The following is a 22,139-nucleotide window of genomic DNA, read 5'->3' on the forward strand; positions in this document are numbered from 1 at the left end:
GGAAAGCTCCCTTTACATTGGATCAGGGATGTGACCTTAGTAAGGGTGTTACAATCTCACCCTAATCCTCTTTAACATAAAATTACAATCACAAAATGGCGGGTAACCACGCAATACTGGGAATCATGATCCAGCCAAATTGATACACACATTTTGGGGGGGACATAATTCAATCCATGACAAATGTGTATAAATTTTGAATGAAAAGCTAATTTGTGCTATAAACTTTTACTTAAACACAATAAAATTTTTTAAAAATAGCAACCTGAAATGGCATTATAAGATAAAATGGCATCATTAATAATGGTTAATAATTAAAATAAAATCCTAGCTTCCTTTAAAAAAATGTTAAAAAAACAAAATCTTAAATGCATTCCAAAAGTTTATCATTCTTATTGAACATCAAAGCTTATTAAAGCCAAGGCTACTTACTGTCTTTAAAAAATTTTCATATTGGTCTTGAGTTTTTAAAAGATATTCAAAATATTTAAGTCAAAAGGATTTATAAGAAACATTTTTTGGATTTTTTCCTTCCACATTATAAAAGTAATATATACTCATTTAAAAATATTTTCAAAAACTCAGAGATGTAGAAAGAAAGGAAAAAAAAAAAAAAGACCCATTTTTCCCCCCATCACCAAATACAATCACTGTTAACAGCTCAGATTTATTTCCCTGTGATTTTTTTTTTTTTAACATAGTTATGTTCAAGCTATTTATACCATTTTGTACCCTGGTTTTTTGTTTTTTGCTTTTAGCATAAAAATTTCCCAAATTAGCTAAATAGTAAGCTTCCCAAGGGTAGGGATCATGTCTTCTTTGCTGTTCTCCCCATAGCATGTGGCACTGTGCTGGGCATATATTAGGGTTCTATCAGTGTTTGCTGAATTAATGAGTGGTTGACAGCTAAACGTTGCAGAGTGTAAGTTCCATAGTTTAATAGCAAATCCCAAGTGGCTGAACCACAATTCTATCAAGTGAAACTTCACAGAAAACTACTCCAGCCTTGGATAATGCATTATATTTCTCCTTTTGTGTTTATATTTTACTTAATTTGGTTACAAAAGCAAGCCCTACACTGAAGTCATGGCACTAAGAACCTATGCTTCCAAGTGAGCGTGTGCACATTTAATCAGAAGTCACTGTTTGGTTTTTCTCTATAGAGTACCTGTTCTCCTTTCGGCCCTCAGACCTCAGTGGTACAGCAGAGAGATTCCAGACCCAGCGAATAGCACTTGGGCTAAAAAATATCCCATCATGGAGGTAACGTATAAAGTCTTAGTGGCTAGCCGATGGAGTACTAGTGGCTACCCTAAGTTTGTCCTTAGAAGGAAACCTGGGTCCTTAGACCCTGTGGATGAGCTGAAGTCACTTGCACTAAGTTACCATCTGAGTCATCGCCCTGTTTTCTTCCTGGATTTAAGAGCAGCACATATACAGGAATTTTCTGAAGCTTGTGACCCAAAGACTAAAAGACCCATAGCTTTGTGCTCCTTTATATTTAGACGCAAAACCCGTTGCTGTCAGATGGATTCCGACTCATAACGACCCCATAGGATAACAGACACATGAGTAGAACTGCCCCACAGAGTTTCCAAGGAGCACCTGGTGGATTCGAACTGCCAACCTTTTGGTTAGCCGCCGTAGTTCTACTCTGTCCTACAGGCTCACTATGAGTCAGAACTGACTCAGTGGCAACGGGTTGGTTGATTATATTTAGATGCATATAGATCAATCTCATTCTTTTAAAAAGTTGTATAATATCCTGTGGTATGAAAGTACCCAAATTGTTTAACCTGTACCTTCCCCTCCTCATCCCAACTTATTTGAATAAACAGTAAGCAAGTATTTTTGCCATTTGCCGAGCACTAAATGGCAATGGGGGTTTGGGTAGCCTGAGCACTGATTCATCAAAATCAGGAGAACTGAAGCTTTACTGTGATGTTTCCAGTCTTGTCTGAGCATAGAACAGATAAACAGAGCACAGACTATTTTGGTTTTGGCAGGAAGCCATTCTGCTCTGCAAGGAAAGGGTTTTAAAGAAGGTGAGGTCACTCAGGAGGCAGAGGAGAGTGCTGAGGGTAGAAAAAGAGAAGGGGGCCGCTGCAGTGCAGTCTGAGAAGGTGAAAACATGCTCACGAGTAGGCATGGGACTCCATCTCTGGTGGAAGAGGCTGCAAGTTGAAGGCATCTGAAGATGGGGCAAGAATGGATGCATTTAAGGGGAGCAACTGGGGAAGGAAGCTGTACACCAATCCTCTTCCCATTGCCTGGGGCCTTGGCAGCCCCAGACTCCCTTTCTCCTCCAAGATTCTTCTCTTCAGTTACCCAGTACATTCTGTCATCTCCAGTCCAAAAGCCAGCAGTCCCAGTCGTGTCTGCCTCAGTAGGAATTTAAGTCACTGAAGTTTCATGCCTTTGGAATCAGGCTTGGATCTAAACCCTGCCTCTGCCACTTACTACATGTATGACCCTTGGGCAACTTGCCTGAGTTTCATCCTCTATAAAGCACAAATTGACAATACCAACCTTGTATACTGTTGTGAGGTTTAGATAAGATGCCACGTAAAGCATGTGGTTCATGTTTTTGTTGTTAGGTGCTGTCAAGTCACTTCTGACTCATAGTTACCCCATGTACAAAAGAATGAAACACTGCCTGGTCCTGTGTCATCCTCACAATTATTCTTATGCTTGAGCCCATTGTTGTAATGACTGTGTCATTCCATCTTGCTGAGGGTCTTCCTGTCCTTCACTGACCCTCTACTTTACCAAGCATGATGTCCTTCTCCAGGGAATGGTCCCTCCTGATAACATGTCCAAAGTACATGAGAAGTCTCACCATCCTTGCTTCTAAGGAGCATTCTGGCTGTACTTCTTCTAAGACAGATTCGTTCATTCTTCTGGCAGTCCATGGTATATTCAATATGCTTTCCCAATGCCATAATTCAAAGGCATTAATTATTCTTCAGTGGATCATAAAAGGCAAAAATCATCCAGTTTCTTCCCAGGAAATCTCATACTTTAAGTCCCTTCTGTATTGAGGGGTTTTGTCCCTGTTAAGATACAACAGCAAGAAGAGTAATAACAACAGCGATTAAGATATCTGTAACTTTCTATGTGTCAGGCGCAGTCTTAAACATTTTCTATACGTTAACGTTTAACCCATAGAATAGCTTTATGAGATTGTGCTGTTAGTATCCTCATTTTTCAGATGAGGAAACAGAGGCACCGAGGACTAAGTAACTTGTCCAACGTTAGTCAGCTAACACATGGGGAATCCTAGATTCACGTCCAGGCAGGCTGGCTCCAGACCATGTGCTGTCCACCACCGCACTAAACGTTCTAGAACATCTTTTAGCACAGGAAGAAGAGAGTGCTTCTAGCAGTCAGCACCTCTCAGCTGAGCACACTAACTAGAGAGGTATCCACACACCAGGCCCTCTCCTGGGGGCAATACCATGTCGCCCTATGGAAAAGCACTCTATAAGCTGTGAAGCATTATAAGCTGCCATTCTAGTGTTAGAGGGGATTCAAGGACCAGGAGTTGAACCTTCTGAGCTTTCAGATAGCTCCCAATACTGAGATTCCACACTTCCGTGTCCCAAAAGCCTGAAACAGCACAGTGGAAGGCAATTCTGGGTCAATCACAGACAACTGCCTCCAAAACTGGTAGCTCTGTTAGCCTCTGCCAAGTCATCAGGGAATACAGAGGCATGGAGAGCCACTGAAGGGCCGTAAGAAAACCTAGAAGGAGTGCTGGGAAAGATACACAAAGGGTTAGAAAAAGTCACACAGGTAGACAGTAACCCAGAAACTGCCACACAGGTGCCCAAAATTGTGTAGTATACGTATGTTCATTACAACATTATAAATAATAGCATTACAACATTATAGATAATTATTTTTAAAAAACTGAGTATAATGTAAAAGTCCACCAGAGGGGCAGGTTATACAATTTGGGTACATTCACACAACAGGACATTATACAACTGTTTAAAAGAATGAGATAGATATATATGTTCCCAAATATCTCCAAGATATAAGTGAAAAAAGCCAAGTTTTTTTTATACATAATAAAAAAAAAAATTTTTTTTTTAATACTTAATAACAATTATGTATAGTGGGTTCTCTTTTGCAAAAAAAAAGGAGATTTTACACACACACACACACACCTCCAGCATGTGCACAGGATATTTCTGGAAGCATACATGTAACACATAGAAACTGATAATGGTGGTTGCCTTTGGGGAAGGGGATGAAGGCTACCATTACACAGTCCCCTTGAACTTAAAAAAATAAACAAAACACTATGTGCATATGGAAACTCTGGGGGCCTAGTGGTTAAGAGCTACAGCTCCTAACCAAAAGGTTTGGCAGTTCTAATCTACCAGGCGCTCCTTGGAAACTCTATGAGGCAGTTCTACTCTGTCCTGTAGGGTCGCTATGAGTCAGAATCGACAAAATGGCAATGGGTATGTGCATATATTTTTTAAAGAACCAGACTGCTCTCGTGGTGCCAGGCTGAGGCAGAAGACAGAAACACAACAGTCTGTCCTCCTTCACCTCCAACAAAATGTGCTTGGAGCCGTCAGGCCTTACATGCCTCTACCACTTCCTGAGATGTGGCTGAAAAACCATGCCTTAGGGCTCTGGAGAAAAGGGGGTTACGGGGATGTTATCCATTTTGAGCTCATAAATGCCTAAAATAGTATCCGTGAAGTGCCTGAGCCAAGAGTAGTTTCAGAGGGCTTCCTCCTGGGGCTTGTCAGCCAGAGATCCTGCTTTATAAAAGTACCAAGGAGCAGCCTCAATCAATATTGCCAAAGCTTTAAAGAAGGCGGAGCAAACACCCCACCTCACATAAACAACAAGCCATTCCCACACCCTGTGTAATCTCTCTCTCATCTGTGGAAGCAGCACTTTGGCAGCTCGGTTTCTCAAAGCTGCCAGCCACGTTCCAAGCCCAGCCAACTTGCCAGGGCCAATTTGTGTAGTGATCAGAAACAAGCAGTCTCCTAAAAGAGAAGCACACGCACACACACCATCGCTGGTCAGGGCCCTTCATGGCAATCTGTCCTGAAACAGCTGCTTCTTTCACTTTCTGGACACCTGCCAAGTTCAAGGCAAAGGAGGACATGTTGAGCTGGGGAGCATCAGAGGCCGATCCAGACCAAACCATCTTATACAATTTGTCATTTGACACATGAGGGAATTGAGGCCCAGAGAGGTCAATTGAGTTTTTCTGGGCCATAGAGGCTCAGAGTTGGGACTAGTACCCAAGGTTTTCCCTGTCCCAAGGCTACTTTTTATCATCCTACTTCTCCCTTAAGGTTCTATTGGGTGGCACAGTCTACACTGATCCACCAAACAAAAGGTTGGTGGTTTGAACCTACCCCTTAGCACCATGGAAGAAAAGCCTGGCAATCTGCTTCCGTAAAGATTACAGCCAAGGAAACCCTATGGAGCACAGTTCTACTCTGTAACATATGGGGGCGCCATGAGTCAGAATCGACTTGACGGCAATGGGTTTGGTTTTTTGTTTACTCCTCCCTTGAGACATGGTCCCTGCATGCAGATGACTTACAGACATGTAAAATAAGTGACAGTACAAAGCATCCACATGTCAAGAACCCCGTGGGTGGCTTCTTCATTGTTATAAAGTGGAAGAACAGTCACTAGGGGCTTATACAAAAGCAGGCTTCACATAAGAGATGGTGGAGCACACGTACGCAGAGGAGAGACTGGCAGTGGACACAAGTGTGGTGGCAGGACTGAGGGGAAACGGATTTTCAGTAAAGACCAGGACAGTGTGCAGTAATAGCAATTTCTGAAGGGAAACGTGGGGAGATGGAGGAAGGCAGTTGTGCAGGAGCTCGACTGCCTGGGTGAGGGCTTGAGAAGTTTTACTTAAAAGTGGCAGTCATAAACGAGTCTGGAGCTCTGCCTAAGAAGGATCAGGGCGTCGGTGCATAAGGTAGTTTCTTGCATGTAAGGAGAGGCTGAGGCAGAGGGACCAATTAAATCTATTAAAAGAAATGTTGGGGACAGCGATGGTTCAGTGGTAGAATTCTCACCTTCCATGCATTTGACTCTTAGCCAGTACACCTCATGCCCAGCCGCCATCCGTCTCTTCAGTGGAGGCTTGTGTGCTGCTGTGGTGCTGAGTAGGTTTCAGTGGAGCTTCCAGGCTAAGACGAACTAGGAAGAAAGATCTAGTGATCTACTTTCGAAAACCAGACAGTGAAAACCCTGTGGATCACAACAATCTGGTCTTGTTGTGCATGGGGTCGCCGTGAGTCAGAGGCTGACCTGATGGCAGCTAACAATAACCAAATAGAGGTTAATAAGGCAGTGAGGACTTGAACTGAGCAATAAGTTTGGAAAGGAAAGAGATATGATACTGAGGAGCTGGCAACCAACTGGAAAGAGAATAAGCGAGACAATTAATAGGCAAAATAACTACAGAGAAGGAAGGAAGAAAATTTCTTCCAGAAAATGTTATTCTGGAGAGGTCTTTCTTAAAAGGTGATCTGACAAGGTTATTACCCTGCCTAAAACATTTCAGTAGTTCTATCAAAGCCAAACTCCTTAGCATCCCTTAAAAGGCCCTTCATGTTGTGAGGCCCCTCCTGCTCGTCATAAGAAATAACTAGCAGATTCCAGAATACACCAGTCCTCCTTGTCTGCCGCACCTTCCCACCTGGAAAATGCTATACATCTTTCAGGGCTTAGCTCAGCGTCAACTCATCACCTGTGAGGTGTGACCATAAAGCCTTTCCTGGCTCCTCCCCCAGAGAGAGGCAAGACCAACCTTTCCTTTGCACCTACTGTGCCTTCTCTGCTAGAAAAGCAGATAGTACACTTCGATTCACATTATAGACAGTCTGGCTGAAATTTGAGCTGGGTTGTATAGGTTGGAGAAAGTCCTGTTCCAGCCTCTCTGCCTGCGGGTAGAGACTCCCTGACAACGTTTACTTCTCTTACCTAGCAAAAGCGGAGGTCCCAGTATCCCACCCAAGCTGAGTAGGCAGTGCAGGCTGTGAGGCATCTGGGAGGAGTGGAGAAGTCAGGTGTCAAGGTTACTCACACTGCTTTAAGAGCTTCTTCTACCTCCCTTCTCTCAGGAGAAGACGCATTTGCCTGTGGACAGGTTCCTGACAGCTGCGCACACTCCTGAAGAACCTGAGACAGTGGTGATCGATGAAGTCATTCATCAGGTGGCCCCAGCCTTCAGACATCCCCATTGCCCCAAATGGCCAGAAAGAGGACAAGGAGTCCGAGGTCACTGTACCTCTGAGGAAGACATAGCACCTCCAAGAGCCCTCACAGCTGAGGCAAGACAACTAGGTGATCTGTACAAGGTGCTGGGCGGCAGGGGCCCTGACTCAAAGCCTGGAAACCCAGGCAGCCCCTTGACAGTCCTCCCAGTGGACTTCCTTCCCACCCATGAGGGCTACTTACCCTCCAACATAGATTATCTCCCTTCACATGAGGCTCCTGTCCCTGACCCTCTGGAAGAACTGGAGCCTCAGCACATTTCCTTTTCTGTTTTCCCCTCAAGTTCCCTTCACCCGCTCAGCTTCTCCTGTGGTGAGAAACTGACTCTGGATCAGTTAAAGATGGGGTGTGGCTCCCTTATGCTCTGAGAGATGAGGCTCGAAGCCTGGAAAGTCAGTGAGCCCCCAACCAGCACAGCACACCCCATCTACTCAGCTACCTCTCCAAAAGGGATAAAATTACATACTCTAGTAGCCATCACCTCTGGGTGCTGCCATCAGGCCTGGGTGCTGCTGGACAGATGGCAAGCCAGCTCATGGTGAGTCTTGGGAACTGAGCATTGGCCTTCACCCAGATACCTCACCTTGCCTTCTCCAGACCCTTAACATTACATCCTCCACCACGTGGACCTGCAGACTTCAACCTGGGTTCCTGGCAACTTTCTTGGCTATGCTGGCCAGAAAGGGAAAAGGGGAAGAGAAGCTAAAACTCCTACTAGCAGTGGCCAACAGTCTAGAGGACCATTCATGCAACAAATATTTATAAAACATCTACTACATACCAGGCCTTATGCTCTAGATCAGTACTGTTCAGTAGAACTTTCAGAGATGGTAGAAATGTTCTGTATCTGTCCAATACTGTAGACACTAGCAACATGTGATTACTGACCACTTGAAATGTGTCTAGCATGACCAAGGAACTGAATTTTGATTATAATTAAAATACTCATAGTGGTTAGTGGCTACCACATTGGACAGTGTAGCTCTAAATGGTGAATACACTATTGAGAATTATAGGGAGCCTTCAAAACAAATTTTGACTTGCATGAACACCAGTATAAAAGGGCCCCCAGGACAATTACTGTGCTATTTGATGAAGCCTATGAACACATCTTTTTTTAAATTTTTCCTAGTTTTGCTAGCGTACTATGGTTTTATTATGCCTTCACCCTCTTTCAATAAATCAAGAGCAGTTTGGAGTGCTCCTGTAAACGCACTGTAGGACTTTGGGCATGCCTTCCTCATGAAGACTTCAAGCTGATCCTCATGCAGCTCAAGATGAACCTGGAAGATAATTCTCTTTCCAAGGCATGAACTGGAACATGACCCATGATTTACACCTTTAAAGCTGTGGCCTCTGGCTTGTCACCCTTTCCTCTCCCATCTCTCTCTATGGCTTCATTATCATCATTTCTTCCACTGAGCTGGTAGGGAAGTAATAGTCTGAACTTCTAGTAGTTACTGTGTCATTCAGATATTAATGCCCTTTCCAAAAGAATATAGGCTGAGAAGTCCAAAAAGGATCTATTTCTTAAATCTCTCTCCAAACCTGGGGCCTACCCCCACCTACACCCTAACACTGGAACTGAGGCAGCTTCTCCACTTTCCTTTGTTTGGATTTTCATTGAAAAAAATTTTTTTTTTTTTGGTTACAGATGTGTACTCCTTCCCTAACCTACCAAATTAGAATGTGTCCATACTGGTTCACTGCCCAGTTCTGTATAAATAACTATTCACAGCCTTTTGGTTTATCAGACTTCCCTGTGCTCTACAGGATGAAGTGATGAACATTTGCTGTGCTTATTCATGTTGAAACTCGATTCATCCTTGCTTCCCAACATCCCAGACCTCATACATTTAGCCCTCGCAGGTTTTTTTTAAAAAAGCTTAAGGTCCTTCCTTCCATCAGCTGTTGTGCAGCCCCTTCAGACCATGGTTCCTTGCCTCTCAGTATTAGCTGTGGCTTGTGTGCACCCAGGATATAGTGTCCCTCCATCAACTTGTTTGAAACAAGAGGTCTCCTCCTCAGAAGCAGGCCAACCTATTACCTCTTGGCAGTGGGAGCTAATTTTACTTTCTTGCAATAGCTGTTTTCCCTTCCTTTGATTTCCTCTGGATTACGTGATATCAGTTTTTTGGTTGCTGTTCCCATTCTCCCTTGTCTCCAACACCCAGTCTCCCTTTTACCCCTACTCCCTCTCCCTTCCCTTCAAGCCCCAGGTGATGCTGCAGTCATTTGTCTCCCTAAAAGAAAAGTTAAAAAGTTGCACATCACCTCCTCTGAGAAGCCTTCCTTGACTCCTTTAAGCTGTAGCAGATTCCCATCCTCCATGCTTGCACAACACATACTTCTTCTACCGGGCTGTAAACAACTTGCAAGCAGGAACTGTGGCATGTTTCCCCAGCACCATGCTTTGTGCAGAGTTGTTGGGTGCCGTCAAGCTGATTTTGACTTGTAGCAACCGCATGTGACAGAGTAGAACTGCCCCATAGGGTTTTCTAGGCTGTGATCTTTATGGGAGCAGATTGCCAAGTCTCTTCTCCCTTGGAGAATTGTCAGTCTTTCAGTTAACAGCTGAGCGCTTAAGCATTATGCCACCAGGGCTCCTTTGGTCTGTAAAAGGCTCTCAATAAAAAGTAAAAGATGTCACCTGCCATCTCTTTTATCTTGTTCCTTCTGTTTCAAGTCAGTCTAGCTGTGTCTGCCTCCTAGTTTATTGGGACAATTGACAGCTTGCATTTGTTCTTCATTCTCAGTTCCCACTCTACCCCATTTTCATTGAAGGCACTGCTGTGATACATGTAGAGGAATTTATTTTAAAGACATATTTGAACATATCTTTGGTTGCTCATTCAGCCAGATAAAATGTCCTGTTTCTGTGAATGATGGAGGATGGGTAACCTTACCTTGCCCTTGCCAAGTAGTTTTCACAATTCCTTCTCTCCCAATCAATACTCCAGATCAGGTTGCCAGCTTTACCAGGACTGGAGGGAACTCACCAACATTCGTACACCCAAGCTTTCATTCCACAGGAAAATGAGCAATGATATTAAATCCTCGCTCCTGATACACATCCCAAAGCCAGCCCAGAAATTTCTGCTCTACTAAAACTCACATATTCCTTAATTCTCTGGGACCTAAATAACTATAAATACTGTTGTTGAGTTCATTTTTAATGAATTCATGGGAATTTCCCATACCATTTCTTATGGAGAGATTCTTACCATGAATTGTTCCTTGAAAAGACATCTTTCCTAGAAACCAGAGACTATTTCCTTGGCCCATCTTCCTTATTGACATTACCAGTCAATTCCGACTCATGGTGACCCCATATGTGTCAAAGAAGAACTCTGCTCCAGGCAGTTTTCAATAGCTGATTCTTCAAAGTAAAATTGCCAGGCCTTTCTTCCAAGGCACCTCTGCACATTAACTATTCGCACCACCCAGGGACTCCTTATAGGCATTAGGAAAAGTCAAACTGATACCTTCCTCCACTCTGTCCCAGTATCTCAGCTTTCATTAATAGCCTACAGCTGCAACTCACCAATACTCTGGAGGCCAGGGAAAAAGATGCCAAGCTGAACACATTCTATTTGCCAACTCTGTGTGTTAGAATCTTGGATTTTCTCCACTGGGTTCTTTTTCTTTCACCTGATGCAGCTGTCACCTGTCCCAATACCAATCCTCAGGCCCTCCAGAGGAGCCCTGTTTTCCTTTTCTAGGCGGCAGGACTCACAGAAGTTCACATTATCCATCCTTATTAATGGCTGGTAGGTGAACCCTTATGAGTGAAGCACCATTTCAAGTAAAAGATCAGAAGGGTCTCCCTTTACCTCTAAAAAAAGACAGGCAATTTAGTCAATTGGCTAACTGACCAATGGAGAAAAACAAGTCAGATCCTTACATCACAACGTAGACCAGAATAAATTTCCAATAGACTAAAATGAAAACCTTGCAATACTCATACACACACACTTCGATAAAAAGATTGTAACATATGCCAAACATAGCTTCCTTAATGAGGAACTCTTACAGATCAATATGAAAAAAGCCAACACTTCAAAGAAAAATGTACTGTGAACGGGCAACTCACAAAATACATATAAATGCCCAGTAAGCATTAAAAAAAAACCCTATATATTAAAGAAATAAAATTTAAATAAGATAGCATTTTTCACTTATCATTAGCAAAGATTAAAAAATCAGCCAGTATTAATAAGGGAAACTGGTGCCTACAATAGGGGCGTAAGTCAGCCCCTTTCTGGAGGGCAGTTGGGCAATACTGAATAAGGTGTAAGTAACTTTTTTTTTTTTAAGTAACTTACTTCTAGCAATGCACCTAAGGAGCAGTATGTATATTCTAAGTCGAATGCAGCATTCATCACAGCATTGATTGTAATAGCGGGAAAGGCCTAAATAGCCTTCAGTACAGACTTGCTTAAATCAAGATAGCTGTACAATGAAATACTGAATTTCACAGAATCTAAGACTTGTTGTTGTTGTTGTTAGGTGCTGTCAAGTGGGTTCCGACTCATAGCAACACTATGCACAACAGAACAAAACACTGCCTGGTCCTGCGCCATCCTTAAAATTGTTGTTATGCTTGAGCTCATTGTTGCAGCCACTGTGTCAATCCACCTTGTTGAGGGTCTTCGTCTTTTCTGCTGACCCTGTACTCTGCCAAGCATGATGTCCTTCTCCAGGGACTGATCCCTCCTGACAACATGTCCAAAGTATGTAAGATGCCGTCTTGCCATCCTTGCCTCTAAGGAGCGTTCTGGCTGCACTTCTTCCAAGACAGATTTGTTCGTTTTTTTGGCAGTCCATGGTATATTCAATATTCTTCGCCAACACCACAATTCAAAGGCATCAACTCTTCTTCAGTCTTCCTTATTCATTGTCCAGCTTTCACATGCATATGATGTGATTGAAAATACCATGGCTTGGGTCAGGTGCACCTTAGTCTTCAGGGTGACATCTTTGCTCTTCAACACTTTGAAGAGGTCCTTTACAACAGATTTGCCCAAAGCAATGCATCTTTTGATTTCTTGACTGCTGCTTCCATGGCTGTTGATTGTGGATGCAAGAAAAATGAAATCTTTGATAACTTCAATCTTTTATCCGTTTATCATGATGTTGCTCATTGGTCCAGTTGTGAGGATTTTTGTTTTATGTTGAGGTGTAATCCATACTGAAGGCTGTGGTCTTTGATCTTCATTAGTAAGTGCTTCAAGTCGTCTTCACTTTCAGCAAGCAAGGTTGTGTCATCTGCATAACGCAGGTTGTTAATGAGTCTTCCTCCAATCCTAATGCCCCGTTCTTCTTCATATAGTCCAGCTTCTCGTATTATTTTTCAGCATACAGATTAAATAGGTATGGTGAAAGAATACAACCCTGACGCACATCTTTCCTGACTTTAAACCAGTCAGTACTTTTAAGACACTCCACCACTTTATGTTGAGTAGAAAAAATGCTAATTAAAGTGTAGTATACCATCTACCTTCAATTATGTGATGCAATTTTTCCCAAAATTTTAACATGTCTGAAATTAGGATGGATCTTAGAAGTGATGAAAAGCATACTATACTGTGCAGTCTTTTTTAAAAATGTAGAACAGGACTTGACATGGAAAACAGTTTACAAAAGGCTGAATGGGATCATCGCCACTTTTATAAATTTTCAGGGCACCAAAAAATCCAAAAGAATATCTACCAGAATGTAACAGTGATCATCTCTAGGCCATAGTTTTTGTTCCCCCCATCATAAATACGCATTACACTTATAATTAAACAGAAAGTCAACAATACCAATTTCTTCTCAAAGCTCTGAAACAGTGGGTCTAGTGACAGACACTGCTAACTACCTTGAAGACTTTTCTTGGTGGCCCATCACCCTCCAACTTCATGTGTCAGCGCTTAGCACTTTCACTGACCATATTTGTACTTTTGTCAAAGACACTAGAAAAAGCCAAACATGACACAGGTGAGGCTGGGGGTTGGTGATAAGGTATTAACGTAATACTGAGTCAGTGGATTTTTGAAATCCAGAGTTTGTGTAACAAGCCAATTTTTGCCCAATTCCCTTTTTCTAATAAGAATTGTTAATAATGATTGATAATAGCATCCAACACAGTACTCAGTACGTGCAGGCAGTTCTCAAGTGTTTTAACTCCGTTCTCATAACCACCAGTTAAGCAGGTGTTACGAGGAAACTGAGACAGAAGGTTAAGTAACTTGCCAGGAGTCACACAACTAGTACCTAATACCAGGTAGTCTGGTTTCAGACCTCATTACTTTATAATTCCTTTCTGTGCAAAAGGACAACTTTCCAGATACATTTATATCAGGGTTCTACTGTAATTATAAAATCTTTGAAGTTATTTTTACTAGGTTTCCCCATACCTGTGAAGTTCTAGTTCATACTTAGTTCTTGCAGTAACAACCTAAAAAACATGTAATTTTAAAACAAACACCACCAGGACAAATTTGGCACTCCTGGATTTGTTAGTTTATCTCCCCAGCTACACTAAATCCTATAATACAAGACACAGGTAAGCCACAGAAGGGAAATGCCGCTCCCAATAAAGTACGTTTTTTTTAAGGAAATTGATAAATGGAGTAAAGCTATAAATAAAAGCATTAGGCCTTTTAAATAGAAAAGCAATCAAAGCAATATGCTCCCCTCTTTGAATTAAAATGGCTATAATCAAACTCATTGCCACCGAGTCAATTCTATTTTGACTCAAACGCAGTTTAGCTACTGTTTAGGTATTAGGGCCGCATTTGACTCAGTCTTGCTTGTATGAATTCTTACGACCTATATACCTGCCTTTCCTACATCCTATGGTAATTGGCTCCATACTTGGTAAGTGAAGTGGTCACTTCTTTTTTCATTTACAAGGGACAAAACCATTCTAAAACTGGTTCCACTGAGATTTCAACCACATCTCTAAGAAACATAAAAACATATTATGTAAATACCATGGGGTCCCTTTAAGTTAATTCAGGCCACTAAAATTTCCACAACTCAATTTAAAGGATTCTTCCAGATACCCTGTTTTTACCCTGAACAATGTCAGGTGAGGTTCAAAACCCTTTCCCCTTTCACTATCATACTTTACCACCTACAGGTAGGTAACAGGAACCAAAGAAACACAAAGCTATTACTGGGTTCTCCAGAGAATAAACTAATCTTAAAGGACCTAAATTTTCACTGGAAAAATAAACTCATGATTAGGGCATTTTCGCTAATTCAAGAAAACTGTACTATTTCAAAATTGGGTAACTTGTAACAAAACACCTGATCCTTTATTAAAGAAAATCTCAACACACTTGCTAAAATGGCAATTAGGTATCCCTGCAAATTTGCGGAGAATATTGTCTGTGTAACCTGGGGGTACTTCTCTTGCGTGGGCCAAACCAAGAAGCCAAGATACTACCCTATGAAAAAAAATATCTCCCAAGCTGAAAAGAGGATGTCCCAAGATTCATATAAACACAGAAATCACACTTTATCCCATCACAAAAGAGTAAAAGATCATTTGTCTTCTTTTCACAGCGTTGTAAGAAATACTTTTTTCTAGGGTTCTTTCTTCTCCACCTCTGGTGCTTGAACTAAAATCCCATTTGACTAGACTGCTTTGTATTCCTATAAAAACTCTCACCCTTTAGTTGACCCTCTCGGATCTATGGCAGGGTAGCTTTCAAAGCAAATGCAGAAACAGCTTTTAACACCCACATTTGACCTGCTTGCAATAGATTAAAAAAGGGTAGTAGTTATAAATAACTTGCAAGGGTAATTAAGTCAATAAAAGTCCTTTCTCCAGCCACAGATGCAATCTTCAGATTATTTTTTTTTTTTTCCTCTAAAAACCTGCAGTCATCTTTAATAACCCTAAGTAGCAAGAGATAGATGATCCTGGGAAAAAAGGGAACATCGGTGCTCTCCTGTAGCTGAAGTGCTGGTTATTTAAGTTCTTCAAGCAAGTTTATTGGCAATTTTCTCTATTAAGACTGCCCATTTTCTGCTGAAGAGAATTCCTTTCTCAGATGGTTTGCATTGCACAGCATCCAAAGAAAGCACTTCTCTACTTCTTCAGTCAAAATGACTTTCAGCTCCAGCATTTGGCTCAGGATGGAGGGGGTCATCCAACTGTTAATAAAAACACGTCAACCTACCGATTTTGTTAATGCAGAATGAGTAAGCAGCATGCAATCTTGAAGAGATTCTGTCATTAGGAACAAAATAGTGTTCTGAAGCACTCAGAAAATACCTGCAATATACATTTTTTCCAAAGACAAACTCTACCTTAAAAATAAGTTTTATTCAATCCAATCTCCCCATTCTTCAGAAGCTCTTAATTTAGACTTCAGCACCTAAGTGAACCCTTGGCAAACATATAAGGAGTATATTACAAAATGTGGAACACGAATCAAGTGGACAGCAAACTACCTGTAGATTTTAAGGAAAAGCTCTTTCCTGTTACCTTAAAAAAAATACGGAAGTTACACTAGAACCTGACATTCTTCAGGGAAAATGGACAAACCAATCCTGTATCTCTGAACAGAAACGTTACCTCAGTGTTTAGTTCAATTCACTAATCATTTCTGCCTAAACATGTTCAGCCATGAAACGTGCGGGGTGGGGGGAATAAACCCACCACCCACCTTTAGTCATCAGTTTCTTTCCAAAACAATCCCAGCAGTCTGAGCACTTTAACAAAACGTCTAAACGTATGTTTGTCTAAGTATTGTCAAAGTGAGTGCCAAATGAAGCAACATTTCACTGTGGATTATTACACCCAAGGTGTGAGACCAGGAACTCAGTATGCAAAGCTCCCAAAACAAAATTTCTCAGATTATAGTCATCAGCTAACAGAAAATTTTAGTTATATTTTAAATCTGACAAAATTCTGGGCAAATTTGAAATATGAAAAAAAATGCCATTTCTTCAAATTAGAGATCTTTTAGACCCTGTTGTTGTGTGCCTTGGAGTCAATTCCGACCCATGAATCAACTACCACAGCAACCGAGATACAATGAACAACAGTTCAAAGATAAGCAACTTCCCATGTTCCCTACTCAATTCACCAAACAATATCAAAACTGAGATTAGTCTGTAGCTTTCCAATTCATTGCAAATATCTTTTTTCAACAACACAAATGTTAAATATACACATGGACCTCACTGGATGGGATACACAGGAATCAAATCGACTCTGTGGAAAAAACGGATGGAAAAGCTCAATATCATCAGAACTAGGCCAGGGGCTGACTGCCAGAACAGACCACCAATTGCTCATATGCAAGTTCAAGTTGAAGCTGAAGAAAATTTGAACAAGTCCATGAGAGCCAAAGTACGACCTTCAGTATATCCCACTGGAATTTAAAGACCATGTCAAGAACAGATTTGACGCTCTGAACTCTAACAACTGAACACGAGTTATGGGATGACATCAAGGACATCAGACATGAAGAAATCAAGGTCATTAAAAAGACAGGAAAGAAAGACCAAAATGGATGTCAGGAGAGACTCTGAAACTTGCTCTTGAATGTACAGTAGCTAAAGCGAATGGAAGAAATGATCACGTAAGAGCTGGACAGATTTCAAAAGGACAGCTCTAAAAAACAAACTTTTTAAATAAAATGTGCAAAGACTTCGAGTGAGGAAACCAAAAGAACATGCTTGGCATTTCTCAAGCTGCAAGAACTGAAGAAAAAAATTCAAGCCTCAAGTTGCACTACTGAAGAATTCTATGGGCAAACTATTGAACGACGCAGGAAGCATCAAAAGATGGAATATACAGTCACCGTACCAAACAGTAAGAACTGCTTGGCATTGAACCATTTCATGAGGTAGCATATGATCAAGAACCAATGGTACTGACGGAAGAAGTCCAAACTACACTGAAGGCACGGGTGGAAAGCAAGGCTCCAGAAATTGCTGGAATACCAATTGAGATGTTTTACAAACTGATGCGGCGCTGGAGGTGCTCCATCATCTATGCCACCAAAACCTACTGCCGTCGAGATTTCGACTCATAGCGACCCTATAGGCAATAAATTTGGAAAACAGCTACCTGGCCAACCAACTGGAAGAGATCCATATTTGTGCTCATTCCAAAGAAAAATGATCCAACAGAGTGCAGAAATTATTGAACACTATCATTATTAGTATCACACAGGTGAAGTTCTCCTGAAGATAATTAAAATACAGTTGCAGGGAACTGACAGAAGTTTCAGCCAGATTCAGAAGACGTGGAATGAGGGATATCACTACTGATGTTGGATGGACCTTGGCTAAAAGCAGAGAATACTGAAAAGTATTTACCTATGTTTTATTGACTATACAAAGGCATTTGACTGAGTGGATCATAAATTATGGATAACATTGCAAAGAATGGGAATTCCAGAAGACTTAATTATGCTCATGTGGAATCTATATATGGACCAAGACAGTCATTTGAATGTGGTTTAAAGTCAGAAAAGGTGTGCATCAAGGTTGTATCCCTTCACCATACTTCAATCTGTATGCTATGCAAATAATCCGAGAAGCCAGACAATATGAAGAGAATCCAGAATCACAATTGGAGGCAGACTTATTAACCTGCGATATGCAAATGACACAAACTTGCTAGCTGAAAGCAGAGAGGACTTGAAGCCCTTACCGATGAAGATCCAGACTATAGCCTTCAGTAAGAATTACACCTCAACACAAGGAAAACAAAAATCCTCATAATTGGGCCAATAAGCAACATCGTGACAAAATGGAAAAAGATCAAAGTTGTGAAGGATTTCATTTTACTTGGAACCACAATTGACACGCATAGAACCAGGGGTCAAGAAATCAAATGATTTCTTTTTTGTGCATTGGGCAAATCTGCTGTGAGAGACCTCTTTAAAGTGTTGAAAAGCAAAGATGTCACTTTGAGGACTAAGGGGCATCTGACCCAAGTCATGATTTTTTAAATAGCTTTATATGGACAGAGAAGCTGTGCAATGAGTAAGACAGAAGAACTGATGCCTTTGCATTATGCTGCTGGTGAAAAATACTTGAATATACCATGGACTGCCAGAGAACAAATCTCTCCTGGAAGAAGTAGAGCCACAATGCTCCTTTGAAACAAGGATGGCAAGACTTTGTCTTACGTACTTTAGACATGTTACTGGAAGGGACCAAGTTCCTAGAGGACATCATGCTTGGTAGAGGGTCAGGGACTAAGAGGAAGACCCTCAATGAGATGGACTGACACAGTGGCTATAACAATGGGCTCAAACAAAGCAATGATCGTGAGGATGGCACAGGACCAGGCAGGTTTCATTCTGTTGTATAAACGGTCGCTGATTCAGAACTGACTTGACAGTACCTAACCACCTTACGCAGCCATTTCAAGAGTAAAGCCACAAGATCAGTTTATAGCAATTGACTCAAAACAACCATAACGAATCAGTTGCCAGATAGTTATCAACGCACAGGGTTTAGGAGAGTACCCTTACAAGTATGAATCCACTAGGGTTGCCATACCCTACCAAATGGGCAACAAAAGGGATAAACATCATTGACTTAAAACCTTAAATACCCACATGTAATAGTTCAAAGAAAAACATCATTTGATAAAGGATATTCTGACTTGTGTGGGCCATTTCTCACCTTTCCTTCCATATTTAGAAGTGAATAACTGACTCCCAGCTACTTAATACAGAATGTCACAAAAGCTGTAATTCAGCCCAAATGGGTATTCTCCTGACTAATCTGAGAAATGCATTCTCCAGAAGCCATTAATCCTTGTGGCCACTCAGCCTGGTCACCTGCCCTGTAGTTGACCAGACTCATGGTGATCTCATGTGCTACAACGAACAGCTCCATAGGGCTTCTTGCCTGAAATCTTTACTATAGTTTATTGAAACACGTTTTCTCACCTGTAACAAAATGTTCAGAAAGCTGGGGAAAATTAATTAGCATAACAGCACAAGCTTAACACGAAGTACTTTGAGAAATGCCACTAAATGTCTAGCATTAAACTATAATTATGCTTATTTTTATAGATTTATACTTTCCTTAACAGCTTTCAGAAGAATATATTTAAGCCACCAGCTGCATGATTTTTTAAATTAACAATATATCTTTACTAAGAGGCTACCAGATTATCTTGCCCTTATTCCAACTCATTTCACAATTTTCCATAGGACATAATTATTACTGTGTAACTAAAACTAAATTTTTATTTTAAAAGAGCTCTTGGATGCCGGGAAGTGACAGCTTAGTTCAGGTCAGCAAGCTTTTTCTGTAAAGGGCCAGATACGCATTTTACATTTTGCTGGCTACCATCTCTGTAGCATTTTTTTTTTTTTTAACCATTTCAAAATATTTAGCTCAGAGACTACAAAAACAGACCACAGAATGAAGTTTGCTGACTTAGATATAGCACTTTATTGAAATGATAGTCATTACCAACGTTGGCACTCTCATGTGTGGCCAAAATATTGATGACTTTAACCTATTTCCATTATAACCCAATCACTTTTTGAAACTATTAAGCTTCTCATCCTTCAGGTTACAACTTGCTTTCTCTATATTCTTTCCTTTTTTTGAATTCCTCTTGGCCTGAAACCAACTTATTTCAAAGGCTTCTCAGATAACTTCCAAATCTCTCACCCAGAAGATTCTTAAATTGAGAGAACATGGCAAGGCTAAGCAAAAAATAACTGCACTCAAATTTCTGAGAAGTGCCACTTAAATTCATCCCAATGATAAAATTAGATGCTTCATTTTGCAATGTTGATTTTTTCATATTACTAGTGTCTGGAGGCTTCGATTAAATTTTATTGCCTTGTTACTAGATACACCCTGCAAAGCATACTTATAATCAAATTTTCTGGGCTTTCTGTAGTTAACTTGGAGATCTGGCTTTTAAGCGTTCAGATTCACTGAACGCTCATTTATGTTAATCTCAGAACTATAAAAGTTTGGGTTACAATCTACTTTCTAAGCATAACGAAAGTAGAACTGCATGTACCCGAGACCCCTAGAATTTGCTATTTATCAGTTAGCTCATCAATATATCTAGCATATTCTTACCTTTAAAGTCCACTACCAACTGGGTTCTACCAACTTCATATTTCTCCTTAAATTGCTTTTATACCTTTTAACATGTTAGTTCTTTTTACATAAAGCTAGTGTATTCTTAAAGATGTATTTTAAAAATCCAATCTACCATAGTTAGACTTTGTATGCAACTTCCCAAAAGCATTAAGAACATTACTCCTTCAGTGCAGCCATCTCTAGCAATTAGAAAAATAAAACAATCAGAACGGAATATTAAATCCTCCCTCCAAACCCATACCAAAAGTAAGCCCCAAGTATATTTACAACCCGAGATTGTGTGGCCTTCCATTTCCAAAATAAAACTGATAAAACAGCTACCACGTTTATAGTACCTGATAACGTTTTTAAATCCTTCAGAGGTCCTATAACATATCCCCAATTACTTCATTGCAAGCTGAAAATACCTTAATTACAATTTCAGCTGTTATTATTTCTATTTTAAAAGTGTCAAGAAATAAGTTCACTAGAACATTCCATCAGAGCCACCATTTATATTTTAGGATGTGTTCATTAAGCGATTTTGTCATTAAGGAGTATTTATACCTATTGTCAATAAAAAGTAGCATTCGGTACAATTAACTTTCATGCTCAAAATGTGGTTTGCTTAGAGACATACCAATTGTCATGTGTCAGCCCTTAAAATTTATGTGACAAGTTTAAAATTTAGTATTTCTAATTTTAACACTCATTAAGATAGATATCCTTCCCAAATGTGACTCAACAAGCCTGGTTTAACAAAAACCCCACATAAACAAAAAACTAACCGTAAGAGGGGAAAATTAAATGAGTGTTATCTTGGGGGTGCACACACAGGTCAGAAACCAGGAAACACATGACGATAAATGGGCTTCTATTTGTTCTGATAACTTTTAAAAAATGAGCATGAAAATAAATCTTTATTTTCAGTTATTACCCACCAATAAGAGAAAGTAAGGTTCACAGTTTTAGCTCTTGACAAAGTGAACTAGGAGGCAATTCACATCCATCAGATACAACTAATGGACCAACTTTTAAGTTTAGGCTATCTTGAAAGCTTGCAACATATCAGATATTGCTGTGTTCCTTTGTGACAAACTGCCAGCTATGGATGACAGTGAGCAGAACTTCCAAAGTGTTTTTACTTAACAGCAGGTGTTTTCTGTAATGCTGCTAGAAACCAAGAGATTTACCGCTAATGTCACATGTTCAGAAACGAGTTAGATGCAGAAATCTCAACACACTCATTTAGGAGTATGTATGTTGCAGTCTCAAGAGGGGTCAGTAGTCCATGTGGACTAAATAATACTTGCCTCTGGGTAGCAAGGTTTGTTTGTAAATATAAAATTGTATTAGACATTAGCACCAGTGCAGAACATGCTCAGCATCATAAGATCCAAAACACCAGCACAAGTTATCCACCATTAAAGAATAGTTATCCTACCCCAAGATGTCAGACTAGTGATCAGGTGAATAAATCTAACCCAAATAAATAATTCTTATACTGTACAATTTCTGTGAGAAGTATATAGGAGAACCAATCAGTTAGACATTTTAAGATTTTTGATCTTCCCTATTTTTAAAACGGGGCATTAGTATATATAGGCAGAAAATTACTAAAAATTATTCAGTGACCAAAGACCTTTGAAACAAAACATTTCTTTCCTGTTTATCAACAAATGGTGGCAAAAAAAAAAAAATTCCTAGAAAACCTGTTTATTGATCAGTCTCTCCAGGTACGTTTTAATAAGAGGTGATGCTCCCATTCAAGGAATCATTAT

At 40.5% G+C, this 22,139-nt stretch overlaps 1 protein-coding gene across 6 annotated transcripts in view; it reads left to right on the forward strand.

The window, feature by feature from the left end:
- Positions 1 to 22,062, forward strand: part of IL12RB2 (interleukin 12 receptor subunit beta 2) — a 107,345-nt gene extending 85,283 nt beyond the window's left edge. For 5 of the 6 annotated variants that reach the window (XM_064282112.1, XM_064282111.1, XM_064282113.1 and 2 more), the window contains 2 exons: positions 1,164 to 1,263; positions 7,125 to 22,062. In XM_064282112.1, coding sequence (XP_064138182.1) covers positions 1,164 to 1,263; positions 7,125 to 7,646 — 622 coding nt within the window. In that variant the 3' untranslated portion in view covers positions 7,647 to 22,062. Of the gene's footprint in view, positions 1 to 1,163 lie in introns of all 6 variants that reach the window. The other variant, XM_064282114.1, reaches the window with a different exon arrangement.
- The last annotated feature ends 77 nt before the right edge of the window (positions 22,063 to 22,139 follow it).

Source organism: Loxodonta africana, chromosome 3 (assembly GCF_030014295.1).
Source record: "Loxodonta africana isolate mLoxAfr1 chromosome 3, mLoxAfr1.hap2, whole genome shotgun sequence".
Lineage (NCBI taxonomy): Eukaryota > Metazoa > Chordata > Mammalia > Proboscidea > Elephantidae > Loxodonta > Loxodonta africana.